The sequence below is a fragment of the Rattus norvegicus genome, chromosome 15 (genome assembly GCF_036323735.1).
Source record: "Rattus norvegicus strain BN/NHsdMcwi chromosome 15, GRCr8, whole genome shotgun sequence".
In the NCBI taxonomy this organism is placed as follows: domain Eukaryota; kingdom Metazoa; phylum Chordata; class Mammalia; order Rodentia; family Muridae; genus Rattus; species Rattus norvegicus.
The window spans coordinates 19,216,336-19,229,849 of record NC_086033.1 but is presented as its reverse complement, the minus strand read 5'-3'; the positions used below and the strand labels follow the sequence as shown (position 1 = coordinate 19,229,849).

Below are 13,514 nucleotides of genomic sequence, written 5' to 3'. Positions count from 1 at the left end.
GAGTGCTTGCCTGGCAAGCATGAAGCCCTGGGTTCAGTTCCCTGGCATTACACTGAGTAAGGTATTGTAGCACACACCTATAGTCCAGCATTTAGGATATGAAGGCATGAGAATCAGGCTCAAAGTCATCCTCAGCTACCCAGAGAGTTTGAAACAAACAGAAAAGACAGACATTTTACCAGATGCTCATGTTCACCACCATGAAGGGAAAGTAGCCAGAATACTAGAGTCTGAGCCCAGTGCTGCCCTGTAGGGTGTGTAGGATGCTGCGGGTGCTGCTGTATCATCACTTAAATCTGTTCACAGTAAATACTAAAAACTTTAAAACATCCTTGCTTGAACAGTCATCTTGATTAAAAAAGGAATTTTTTTTTTTTAGTTGAAAAGGGTAAATGAATTTGATAAATATTTCATTGCAGAGAACAAGGATTAATTCCCTGTTCCCAAAGATAACTGTTTTTGCCAGAGGGTGTGAGTCCTTTTAAGACACTTTTCATGGGAGCTGGAGAGATGGCCCAAGAGGTTAGGAACACTGACTGCTTTTCAGAGGACCTGGGCTTGATTCCCAGCACCCACAAGGCAGTTCATAACCCTCTGTAACTCCAGTTCTAGGGAATCCGATGTCCTCTTTTGGCTTCCATGGACAGTAGGCACTGGACCACAAAAAGACACTTGCAAGGGAAACAGTTATACACATAAAGATTTTTTAAAATAAAAGGTTTTGAGAGGAAAAAAGATAGTTTACTCCCATATATGAGCACATCCGTGACTTTTTTTTTTAAGATTTATTTATTATATATGAGTACACTGTAGCTGTCTTCAGACACACCAGAAGAGGGCATCAGATCCCATTATAGATGGTTGTGAGCTGCCATGTGGTTGCTGGGATTTGAACTCAGGGCCTCTAGAAGAGCAGTCAGCTCTCTTAACCACTGAGCCCTCTCTCCAACTCCACATCCGTGAATTAATAAAATATATCAGGTGTGTATTAAAAATAGGATTATATTCTGTAATTTTATACGATATTTTTAAAGGCTATACTGGTTATGTTTTAGGTTATGTTAATCTATAGCCCTATTGATGCTTCCTGTCTATGAGCAGTGTCAAGTAAAATGAGTGGCATGCTGAACGATGTGCTTTCTTTGTACCTGTGCATTTTATTTAAATAAGAAGCTGCAGCCACTTCTTGGCCTTTTTTGCTAAGATCTCATGAAGAAACCACAATTAGATAATGCTTAATTTTATGAGTGAGGAAAGCCACTTGAAATGTGAGCGTCGTATCTAGTGACGAGCTGCGCTGTGATCGATTGATCCCACGTGTGGCTGACACACGTCCGTAGTTGTAGAAGGAAGATTATTTCGGGTTCCTTTCCCAGGGGTGAGAGCGCCATGATGGGCACAACGGCTGGCAGCAGGCAGGCACGACAACTTGAGTAGCCAGCTGAGAGCTCACGCCTTGAAGTATAAGCGTGAAGCAGAGAGAATGAACTGCTGGGAGGCAGGGCCGCAGGCTGTCAAGCCTCATCTCAGCCTCCCCAAACAGACCCACCCGGGGACCAAAGTGTTCAGCACAAACACGGGCCTGTGGGGCCCTGCTGATTGCAGCCACCACAGCTATCTTCCATCTTCCCTTTGACTCTGAGCATTGTGGGAAAGCCCAGCACATACACGGGCCTGTGGGGCCCTGCTCACTGCAGCCACCACAGCCATCTTCCGTCTTCCCTTTGACTCTGAGCATTGTGGGAAAGCCCAGCACATACACGGGCCTGTGGGGCCCTGCTCACTGCAGCCACCACAGCCATCTTCCGTCTTCCCTTTGACTCTGAGCATTGTGGGAAAACCCAGCACATACACAGGCCTGGGGGGCCCTGCTCACTGCAGCCACCACAGCCATCTTCCGTCTTCCCTTTGACTCTGAGCATTGTGGGAAAACCCAGCACATACACGGGCCTGTGGGGCCCTGCTCACTGCAGCCACCACAGCCATCTTCCGTCTTCCCTTTGACTCTGAGCATTGTGGGAAAACCCAGAGTGGAGTCTGACTTAGCTTTGCCCCAGAGTAGCTGACCTTGCATCCTTTTCCAACTTCAAGATGTCCTTCTTATTAGACTGTCCCCTCAGCCAATCAATATGTTTGTCACTCGGATGGCTTTTTTATTTTTATTTTTCGGTACAAGTGTCAAATAGCACTGTAGCTCTTGAAAGTAACTTTGCTTTGTTTTTCAAGTTTAAAAATAGTCTCAAAAGTTCTAAGTGACCTGGAAAATGGCAGTAGTTTGAGTACCTGCTTTTACCTTTTCTTTCTCCCTAGCCATTGTAAACAGTAATGAATTGGTTTTACACACATATTCACCACACCACACACCACACACACACACACACACACACACACACACACACACTCCTTCAAGGACAAATAGAAATACAGAAGTAAAAACCATAACCAAACATTTTAGGTTGAAAACCCAAATGACAACTGGGAGGTGGTGGCTCACACATTTAATCCCAGCACTTGGGAGGCAGAGGCAGAGGCAGAGGCAGAGGCAGAGGCAGAGGCAGAGGCAGAGGCAGAGGCAGAGGCAGAGGCAGAGGCAGAGGCAGAGGCAGAGGCAGAGGCAGAGGCAGAGGCAGGTGAATCTCTTGAGTTCAAGCAAGGCTGGTGCACAGCAGCCAGGACCACACAGAGAAACCCTGACTTGAAAAGAAAGGGAGGGAGGGAGGGAGGGAGGGAGGGAAAAAAGGAAGGAAGGAAGGAAGGAAGGAAGGAAGGAAGGAAATAAATCCAAATGAAGGCTGGGCATGATGGTACATGTCTACAATCCCAGCACTCAAGTTCCAGGTGAGGACTGTTACACAGAGAACTCTCTCAGAAAAAACAAAGAAAACCCAAAGAGACTTAAGAAATTAATCACATATATATATGTGTGTGTGTGTGTGTATGTATATATATATATATATATATATATATATATATATATATAAAGGCAGACTTTTGAGACATGAAGCAGATATCCTCATAGGATCATATATATATATATATATATATATATATATATATATATATATATATATATATATATATATATATAACAGACCCTGAGAAAGGCTTACAGTTGCTATGAATATCATTGACCCAGTGGACACACGATAATGTGCTCACTAAAATGAGATAGTGCCACTGGAAGCAGGAGTCAGGATGTGCAAGGTGAGGTCGGAACTGTGGAAGAGAACTTTTTTTTCTTGTCGGTTTCTCTGTATAGCCCTGGCTGTCCTGGAAAGCACTCTGTAGACCAGGCTGGCCTTGAACTCAGAACTCAAAGACACACCTGCCTTTGATTTTCCAAGTGCTGGGATTAAATGCATGCACCACCACTGCCTGGATGCCAGTGCTGATTTTGAAAAAACAATTTTTCTTGGTATTATGTCCATATATAACTTCAGTAAAAGTGAAAAGAAAACCCAGTTACTATGATTAGCATATGATTTTATCAATTATGAGGTATATTGTTTTATATATGAAATCATAATAAAATATTAGGGTTCATCTTCAAAGTCTATATTGTTTTATACTTAATGAACTATCATGCTTCAGGATTCAGATATCAAACTGAAGTTGTGGATAACATGAATATAACTCCCTCTTTTCTTCCCTTTTTTTTTTCTTCCATTCTTTCAGATTACAGGCCTAAGTCTGCCTCTTCCTCCCAAGAAACTGATTGGAAACATGGACCGTGAATTCATAGCCGAGAGGCAGAAAGGCCTGCAGAACTACCTTAATGTTATCATGGCTAATCATGTCTTGTCCAATTGTGAGCTGCTTAAGAAGTTTCTAGACCCAAACAACTATTCTGCAAACTATACTGGTAAGAAATGGAGTGTGTGAGCTGTACTATCATGGGATGTGAGCTCAGCGAGAGATCGCATCTGTGAGAAAACTCCACTTCCTTGTGGGGAAACTTCCTTGTGCACATTTGTAACAGGGCAGGGTTTCTTTGCAAAGATTTGCATGGTTGTAATTGTCTGAACATCTGTTGGAGGGACGTAACTTACTTCCGAAATGTGTGTGATGCACATCCACAGAAGCGGTCACACCCATGCACTTGTGGTCTGCCTGCTATCTTCTGTGGAACAGGGCGGACAGCCCTCAGCAGTGCATAAAGCAACCTCAATCCGGTCTGTGTTTGCACTGGGTAATGTGTCCAGTTTATCTAGAATGTCTTTAATGTAATGTTGATTCAGAAAGGCCATTCCTGTGTCCTCCCGCCTGCTCCGAGACCCTCCATGCCACAGAGGAGGGCTTTTGCTCCCTACTGCTTACACACAAAGGCAGTGTCAAAGCCCGATGCCAGTAAAAGGAAGAACTAAGTACCCCCTTCACTCTGGTGTGGCCTTGCAGGGGCCACTAGGACTACGTTAGGCCTGACCTGATAAACAGAACATGCTTTAGGGTTTCCTCAGTGGAACTCTGGTTTTAATTCTTGTTAAGGGAATAGATTCCGTTACAGTTTTAGAGCCAGACTTGTTCCTGTAGCCCTATCCCTTGGGAAGAAGACTACCGTAAGTTAAGGGCAACCTAGACTATACAGTAAGTTCCAGGTCAGCTTGGGTAACAGCGTGAGACCCTATATCAAACCCCTAAACAAACAAAAAAACACTTGATTTGAATTAACTGGAGAGACCCTTCTCATTCCTGTCTGAGAAGGGGAACTGGAAGCCGACTTGTTAGGCACCAAACCCTCCTCATAGGAGAGGCACTTGGAGGTGGGTTAAGAAATCCCATGTTCCAGCTCTGAGCCTGTCAGTCTGTCTGTGGAATCTGAAGATCCTACACTGGCTCTCAGCGGCTCTCTAAGCAGGTATAGCTGGCATCATGGGAACTTTCCTAAAGTATGGAACTAAGGCCCTCCCCAGACCTGCTGGTACAAGGACTGACTTAACACATACATTACAGTGTGAGAAGCCCTATTTTGAGTGTGCTTGCCGTCTTTGGTAGATATCATGCAGGGCTAAAGAAAGTGCTTTTCCAGAATCTAGACAAGAAAAGTAATGTCTATCTCAAATTCATTTACTCTAGGTCATAGAATCAAGCATTATATGGTTACAGGGATTCCGTTCTTTCCTTGGTCAAAAGACCTCATATGCTAGGCTGGAACTCAGGAGAACCTCAGCTCTGTCGGTATTTGGGAACCTTTCATTTCTTTCTCCAAGCTTCACCTTGATTGTTTCACAACTGTCGGCAGGTCATCTGAGTGGTTTGGATGGGTCAGCCCCGCCCTCTGTACGTTCTGTCAGCATTGTCTGTCCATGCTCTCTTGAGGGCAGGTGTCAGGCTGGAGTGAGCAGGTACCGGTGACATCTGTCTAGCCAGTATCAGTGACCTTCCATACCATGTGCCTGGGGAAGGTATGGAATTCGTGCATTTCCATAGTCAAGGAGCTGTAACCAGAAGAGTGATATTCTCATGGGGTACAGTCCAGAGGGCATCCTAGAGCTGTTGTATCATTAACCAGCGTAGTGCGCGTGTGTGTGCCAGAGCCACGCAAACGTGCAGGGCCTAGGTAATCCCTGTCTCTCGGAGGACTTCAGTCTCCCCATCTATAAGCAGCTGGGACAAGGAGATAATCAGTAACGTCTTCGCCTCGCAAGCATGAGAACCTGAGTGTTGAGTCGTTGAAGACCCTGTGTGAAAACCCAGAGGCACTGGTTAGCGCCTGAAATCTCAGTGCTGGTGGGAGGCAGACACACACACACACACACACACACACACACACACACACACACACACACCACGCGCGCGCGCACGCACGCACGCACGCACACACATGTATACACACGCACACACACACGCTCGCACTTGCACAACAGGCAATGGGGAGAAAGACCCACTACAAAGCAGTGCCTTTAAGGGATCCCCTTCCCCTAATTTAGGGTTGGTCAGTTTGAGCAAAGACGGGGAGTCTGACAGGTCTTCAGCATTGAGGTAAACATGTCCTGATCCCACCTAGAACTCCTGGACCTGTCCACAGACTAAAGAACCTTTTAAGCTTTTCTCTCTGGTCAGGAGTATGAAGAAGAAGCTGGAACCTTGCCATCTCTGTCACCTACTTAAGACCCCTCCTTCTGTCTGTGTGCCTGTCAGGGGTCTGTCTTATTCCTACTCCCCCACTTCCATCATTCTTCCTCAGGTTGTCCTGTCTTTGCTCTTTGCCATCCCCATGGCCGAGGTGATGGTTGTGACCAGAGAATAAGATCGCTAGAAAGTCCCAGCGGAAGCTAAGTGCTCCAGAGTGCAGCCGCCGTTAGAGGACTGAGGTGGAGCAGTAGGTGAGGAAGCTGATTCATTTCTCCTTTCAAATGAAATACCAGAATTTGCGTGGCTTCTCGGCTGGTTTACCAGCCTCCTCAGAATAAGGAAGCACAGCTCACTTCCTCTTGCCAGTTTAACCTGACTTCTTGGGGCTCTGGCTCTCTCCCCACCATACACATGGTTCACCGCTAAGCAAGACCAAGTCTTCCTTCCAACATGGCTGATGCCCTTGTCTCTCCTCAGCTTCTAACTTACCCGATTACTGCCCTGCTTCAGCAAGATGTGAATTCTGTCTTGCAGTGGTAACCCACATCAGCACAGCTACTTTTCCTTGTCTTGAGCACACTGAGTGGGACCCTTGTCCGTGAGGGACTATCTGGCCAACTGAGTGTCAGGGTGAACGGCAGGGTCTCCTAAGCAGCTGCTTCCTGTCCTTCCAGGGAACCAAGCTTTAGTTACTGGGTCTTTTCCTGGTTTTATCCAAAAGACCATGTCCATAAGGTAACACGTACACTCACTCGTCACAGAGGCCGGGGAAGGAGGGCAGACCAAGCAATGTGGAAGCTCCCTTCCGGACCTTGGCTAGCAGGCTAGGAAGGAGAGTCCTGGATTATATTCAGAACAAAGGCAGGGTATTCCGGAGGGAATGCAGGGTATAGTACCTAGCAGGAGATTAGGAATCCAGGTTGGGGCTGGAGGAGTCAGGAGATTGGGGCTCAAAGGCGGCCCACAGAGGGAGACATGACGCCTCTGAGTACGAAGCTGGAAGCACGAGAAGCGATGATGAGAGGCTGGGGCTTGGTTTCCCAGTCCCTGCCTGATTAAGTCCCTAGCACTTAACTGAGCGGCCATTTTCTACCAAATGTCTGTCAGCCTAAAGAAACAGAAACTTCCTAAGATAGCAAAATTAAAAATAAGTATTAGCCAAGTGGTGATGGCGCATGCCTTCATCCCAGAACTCAAAAGGCAGAGGCAGGTGGATCTCTGGGTAATGAGGCTAGCTTGGTCTACACAGAAAGTTCCTAGACAGCCAGAGCTACACAGAAGAACCAAACAAACCTGTCTGAAAAAACCAAACAAACAAAAATAAGAATAAATATTATAAGAGAAATAGGTATAAGAGAATCAAGTAGATGCATTCCTTTTGGGGTCTGCATTCTGTGGGAGGCTTCACAATTGCTTGGCTGCCTGTCAGCTCTTCAGTTCTTTCTTCTCGGATTTAATTGAGCACTGTTCTATCTGCCCTGTGCTAAGGGCACTCAGAAGGGCCAATAGCACTTGTGCAGGGCGATTGTGTACAGGGTTACAAGGTGCATCAGGTCTGGAGACAGAGGAGGACTTCCCAGAAGAGGCAGAGATGGTTTTGGGATCCGAAAGGCCAGTGGAGATTAGCAGGCTTGGATCCAGGGGCCAAGTACATCAGGAAGAACAGCCCAGGTGGGGGGAATTAATATTTCAAAGGACTCTGGACTTGGCCTAAGTTAAAAGATGGCCTCCCAGCTAGAGTCCTCATTCAGGACATGCAAGGTCTGCAAGAGGAACAGACACCCTGGATGTGTGTGTGTGTGAGGAGGAAGGGTTTGCAGACAGAGGAACAGTAGATTTAGACTTAGCCTGAAGGGTTAGCTGGTCCTTGTGCAAAAGCTGAGTGCTGGGGGCGGGCTAGAGGGTTGTGGGAGGCAGAGCCCAGAGTGTGGGGGGTAAACCAAACATTGTGGGCCACCGAGCCAGAGCCAGTTAGACAGTTGCTGTAGCAGCTTGGTTTTAGTTTGGTTAAGGAAGTGGCGGGCGGTATGGGCTTGTATGCAGAGGAGACGCTCTGGATTTGATGTTGAATCTGTGATGAGACGGTGTCAGTATCAGTCACCATGCAATGTCTTATGATAAATAACAAACAGTTCAATATGAAGAAAATGTTCTGCCTTGAGCTCTCTGACCCTCAAGATTTCACACAAAAATCAAATTCCCAGTCCTCTGTCTATCAGGAACACATCTGTCCTGTTTTCTTTGTTCCCTGTTACCTCTCCATTTCTAAGACAGTGTATGACACATAGTGACATACAGCGAGTTGTTGATGCGTTGCGTGTGGGTCATCTTTAGTTTTGAACTGTTGTCCTACATAGGTTCTGCAAATGACATTGTAGTATGGTAGGAAATTATTTTCATGATTTTTCTCGGAGTTGATATGGATACTTTCATTTGAAATAGCTTTCTTTTAACTTGTTTTCAACTTCCTTTAGAAGTGGTAAAAATATTCTATCAACATCCACAACAGGCACAGCATCCTCAGAGCCAATATGAATTGGCTTTCTTATTAGCTGCCCCCAGCCCTTCCCAGCGTCCTGTGGCCTGTCAGAGCAGCTCTTGCAGAACATAAACAGAGCCAGTCTTGCATCTCATAGTCATGCGCTTCCCCTGGAACATTTAGGGAAGTTTGCATAGTGAGTCAGTAAACAAACACCCAACTCTTGCCTCCTGCAAGCCGTCCCTCACAATGTGCTGTAAAATATGCACAGACGCAGTGTTTGCCAAGCTCTCAGGGATTCCAGGGGCGGTTGTTTTGACATATGGAGAGAATTGCCTGGGAGTCCAAGCCTCGCCAGTCTCTTTGGAACCCATTAGTGCCAGGCAGAGGTGAAATTCCACAGTGGTTTTGTCTTTGAGAGATCTGCACTGGCTTCACTTACTCACTGCGTTGGGAGAAAATGGTATCAAGTCGTGGTTTTGTTTTGGTTTTTTTTTGGGGGGGGGCAGGGTATAAAAGGCAGTTATTCTGATAGTTTCTCGATGCAATGAACTTGAAGGGAATTTCTCTTCTCACTGTCTGTGTTAAATGGAAATGTTCAAATGATAAATGAACAACAAAAAGAGGGTGTGTTTGTAAGTAGACAGGCACTCTCTAACCTACCTGATTGAGCCACGCTGTAGATGAAGAGATTTTTCTGAAACTCTGGCTTTTGTTCTAGCACATACTTAAGGCTAATCGCCTTTTTATTTGTGAAGGCTTTAATTCCACAAGGAATGAAGATGGGATAAATATCACTTGGAACATGTTGTTCCATGTGACCTTATAATACTTTCTGAATCTTGAGCTTCAGGTGTGGCCTGATTAAATTCCTGCTTGAGGTCAGCTAGTTTATATACTTTAGATTTCCTGGCTTAAAAAAATGTGTTTCCACATAAATAGTAATTTTATTTTTGCTCTTTAATAGTCCTTGACTTTGAGTAACTTTAGGTTTACAGAGAAGTTGCAATAACAGTTTCCATAGACACCCCTCACCTACCTTCTCCAGTGTTTATTTGATATAAATAACCATGGTACGTTGTTAGGTTTTAAATCTCGGCCCGTGCCAGGACAGAAAGCACCAAGCCACCATGGCTCCACATGGAGAGGTTTAATGAGAGTAGAGTAGAAGAGCGGAAAGGCGGCCAGCCATGGGCACGTGGGAAGGGGGAAGGGGGCAAGAACAGAGAAGAACAAAGAGTAAGAAGGGGTAAGATGGGTAAGAGAAGGAAGAGGGGGTAAGCAGCCCCTTATATAGTCCAGGTGGCTATTGCTAGGCGACTGTGGGGCAGAGCATACCTGGCTGCTGCCAGGTAGCTGTAGGGGTGGAGCTTAGAATACTAACACACGTAACTGAAACTGAAAAAGCTCTGTTGGCGCATTACCACTAAACTCAGGCTTTATTCAGCTTTCATCAGTTTTCTAGTGTTGTGTTTTATAAAAAGCCCTACAACGGGTATAGTATAGAATAGAGTTTATTTAGGGCTATGGGAAGGGGAGTCGAGAAGGAAGTAGAGACAGAGAAAGACAGAGAGACAGAAAGAGACAGAGAAGAGGAGAGGCAGGCCAGGAACACTTGGAGAGAAGTGGGGGACATGGACGAGGAGAGAGGGAGATAGGGGTCAGGGAGAGAAGAAAGTCAGAGAGAGAGAGAAGGGGCAGAGAGGGTGAGGAGGAGCCAAATAGCCCCACTTATAGCAAGCTAGGCTGTTGGGCAGAGCCTAGAAGGAATGCTAACGCCTAGGGTCCAATCTAAGAGTCTACATTATTTTTAATCTTCCCTTGTTTGGTCACGTCTTTTAAAGAAGTCTGTAGATTTTATTTTGCCATGAACAGCATGTAAAGCTTATGGCTTTTCCTGACGTATCTGACTAATGGATTTCTATAATATCATTTCAGAGATCGCCTTACAGCAGGTTTCCATGTTCTTCCGATCAGAACCAAAGTGGGAGGTTGTAGAACCACTGAAAGACATAGGTGAGAGGCTGGCATGGCCATCCTGCTGAGATGTTATCCCAGGGAAGCTCTTTACCTCTGTTGACCATAGCCCTTGTGCCTCCCCACTGCTTCAAGCATTGTCCTTTACTCTGATACCTTGGTTAAAGCCCTGGTGGAGAAGGGGGTGCTGGTAGCCCTGTCAGTCAGTCAGAGGAGGGGGTGCTGGTAGCCCTGTCAGTCAGTCAGAGGAGGGGGTGCTGGTAGCACTGTCAGTCAGAGGAGGGGGTGCTGGTAGCCCTGTCAGTCAGAGGAGGGGTGTTGGTCACTTTTAAGACCTCCATTCTAGTCTCCATCAAGCTTTTTTAGTAAGTCTAGATTGAAGTTCTGTCTTACGAGCTGTCCTATAGATATAGTAATTTCTTCGTTTATTGTTTTTATAAAGTAGTCTTTCTGTATGAACACTGTTAAGTGATTGGGCCCTATATAGATAAGGCTAAGATTGCTAAATGTAATTTTCATTAAGGAAATTAAGATTTATATCAATTGTCTCAAAAATCCCGAAGCTATAAGCAACCTTTCTGCTTTGTGGCAGGTTGGAGAATAAGGAAGAAATATTTCTTGATGAAAATTAAAAACCAACCAAAGGAGCGACTGGTGCTGAGCTGGGTAAACTAGTTTTCTTCTTTTGCTTTCTTTCATTTATTGCAGGATGTTTGGGTAGTATATGGAGGAGTTTTGATGGAGACCCTTAGCACTTTTACTGTGCTCTCACATGGGGATATCAGTCCTACACCAAAGAATTGGCTATACAATTGGTCAAGTAATAAATGTTTGGGAGGGTGTACAAACAGTCTAGATTTAGGACAGACAGTTCTGAGGTGACTCCCCCCCAAAAAAAGCTATTGGATATTGTGTCATCCATTTCCTGCTGGGAGTTGTGGGGATGCATTTGGTTATGGAATTGAATGAAACCCCAGCCATAGCCTGATGTTCGTATGTGCACATAGTACCTCTCCAGAAAAGGCCTTGAAGCAGCAGACTTACTATGAGTTCTGTTCTTGATTTATAATTAAGTTGAACAAATAAAGTTAGGGGGAAAGACATAGGGAATTTTTCTTGCAGCAATCAAAGTGATAACTCTGATATTTCTTCCTACATTTCCAGGCTGATCTTGGCCCAGACAAGTACTTGTCAGATAAAGATTTTCAATGTCTAATCAAGCTTCTGCCTTCCTGTGTGGTAAGTACAGGTTCCCCCTGCTGCCTAATTGCCACCCGGGGTCAGTGTTCTCTTGAGGGTGAACCTGGATCGAAGACCTGGAAATTCTCTGGGGTCTCAAGAATGGAAAGGGACGGTGGCTTTTAGTTCAGACCAGAAGTGTGCAGCCTGTCACAGACGTGACGTCCCTTAAGCCAGTGTTGGTGACACTTCTTAGCCCATTAATGAGAGCTGTTTAAATGGAGTCTGCATTTTAACCAAGTATCAGAGTTGGACTGAGCCCCATTTCTGAACCCTCTTGCTCTTGTCGAGCATTTTATCAGTGAGACTCTTCCCAGCAGGAGACTAACTTCTCAGGCGCAGGTAACCTGGGTAAAAGAATGGGAGAAAGAGGCCCTTTGCTGTCTCAGTACTTTTCATGGGTTAGTGAGCCGGCTTGGGGAACCGTGCATTACTTATTCTAATGGACAGTTCTGAGGCCTTGGTTGGAGGAAAGCACACGGATAGACTCACTGAACACAGAATGTCTTTAGTCAAAAGACTGAAGTCTGGCCTGCCGATGGGTTAATGTTAACACCCATTACCTGTTTTCCACACACTAGAATTAATTGCTTATGGAGTAAGCACGGTCACACTGACTTGTCCAGCGAGTTTGCCTCTGAACATATCTTGTTAAGGCAACGAGGCCATGATTTAATGAGGTATGATTTACGTCCAAGGAAAATGCTGTGGCCTTGAGTTTGATTGGTTGTATGATAGGCTTTCAGCACCCAGGTTTCTGTTGCTGTTGTTTGCAGTAATTCAGTTTGACTTCGAGAGCCTCGTACATGTTAAGCACATGCTCCACCACTGAACTGTGCCCTCAGTTGTAATTTAACTTTTATTTTAAGGTAGGGTTGCACTATGTTTCCCAGGTTGGCATTGAACTCACTCTGTAACCCAGGCCGGCCTTGAACTTTTAATCTTCCTACCCTTGCCTCATAAGTCTGGTATTATAGGCTTGAACCACCAGGCCCAGTTAGCACCCAGATTTAAAATTACTTTTAATGAATGTTTAAAAAAACAAAACAAGAGCAAAAAAGAAGGGGCCAGGAGACGGCTCAGAGGTTAAGACACTTTGTTCTTGCAGAGTACCTGGGTTTGATTTTGAGTACCCACACGGTAGTTCACAACAGTTCATAATTCCAGTTGTCACCCTTTTCTGACACCCCCTGCGCCGGGCACATATATAATGTACATACATACCTGCAGGAAAAATACTCACATTCATAAGATAAAATAAATAGATCTTAAAAAAAAAAAAAAAAGGAAAACAGCAACACCAAAAACAAGGCCAGCCTGGACAACATAGGGAGACTTTGCCTCAAATAACAAAAGCAGTCTCACCCCAACACCCCCAACATAGTGCATAAGAAATGCACATTGAGCCAGACGGTAGTGGTGCGCTCTTTTAATTCCAGCGCCGGGGAAGCGGAGGTAGGATCTCTGAGTTTCAGGCCAGCCTGATCTACAGAGCAAGTCCCAGGACAGCGAGGCTACACAGAGAAACCCTGTCTCAAATCAATCAATCAATCAATCAATCAATCAATCAACCAATCAATAAATCAATCAATAAAACAAAAACAAAGATATACACAATATCTGGGCTGGGTGGCTCAGTCCTCCGGCAACTCCTTCTAGAGTATGGACACCAGCTAATGGATTCACATTAACCCATTTGCAGGTCAGACCTGCACAAGCCTCGGATCCAGACCGTCCATTAGTATAA

General features: G+C 45.3%; 1 protein-coding gene across 14 annotated transcripts in view; it reads left to right on the top strand.

Moving 5' to 3' along the window:
• The window catches only part of Pxk (PX domain containing serine/threonine kinase), a 68,627-nt gene that overhangs the window by 28,862 nt on the left and 26,251 nt on the right, over window positions 1–13,514 (top strand). For 13 of the 14 annotated variants that reach the window (XR_010057833.1, XM_017599722.2, NM_182821.2 and 10 more), the window contains 4 exons: window positions 3,676–3,862; window positions 10,490–10,567; window positions 11,121–11,194; window positions 11,693–11,767. Coding sequence is in view for 13 of the 14 variants with exons in the window: in XM_017599722.2 (XP_017455211.1) it covers window positions 3,676–3,862; window positions 10,490–10,567; window positions 11,121–11,194; window positions 11,693–11,767 (414 nt within the window). In the remaining variant the exon portion in view is untranslated. Of the gene's footprint in view, window positions 1–3,675; window positions 3,863–6,254; window positions 6,324–10,489; window positions 10,568–11,120; window positions 11,195–11,692; window positions 11,768–13,514 lie in introns of those variants that run through there. The other variant, XM_008770539.4, reaches the window with a different exon arrangement.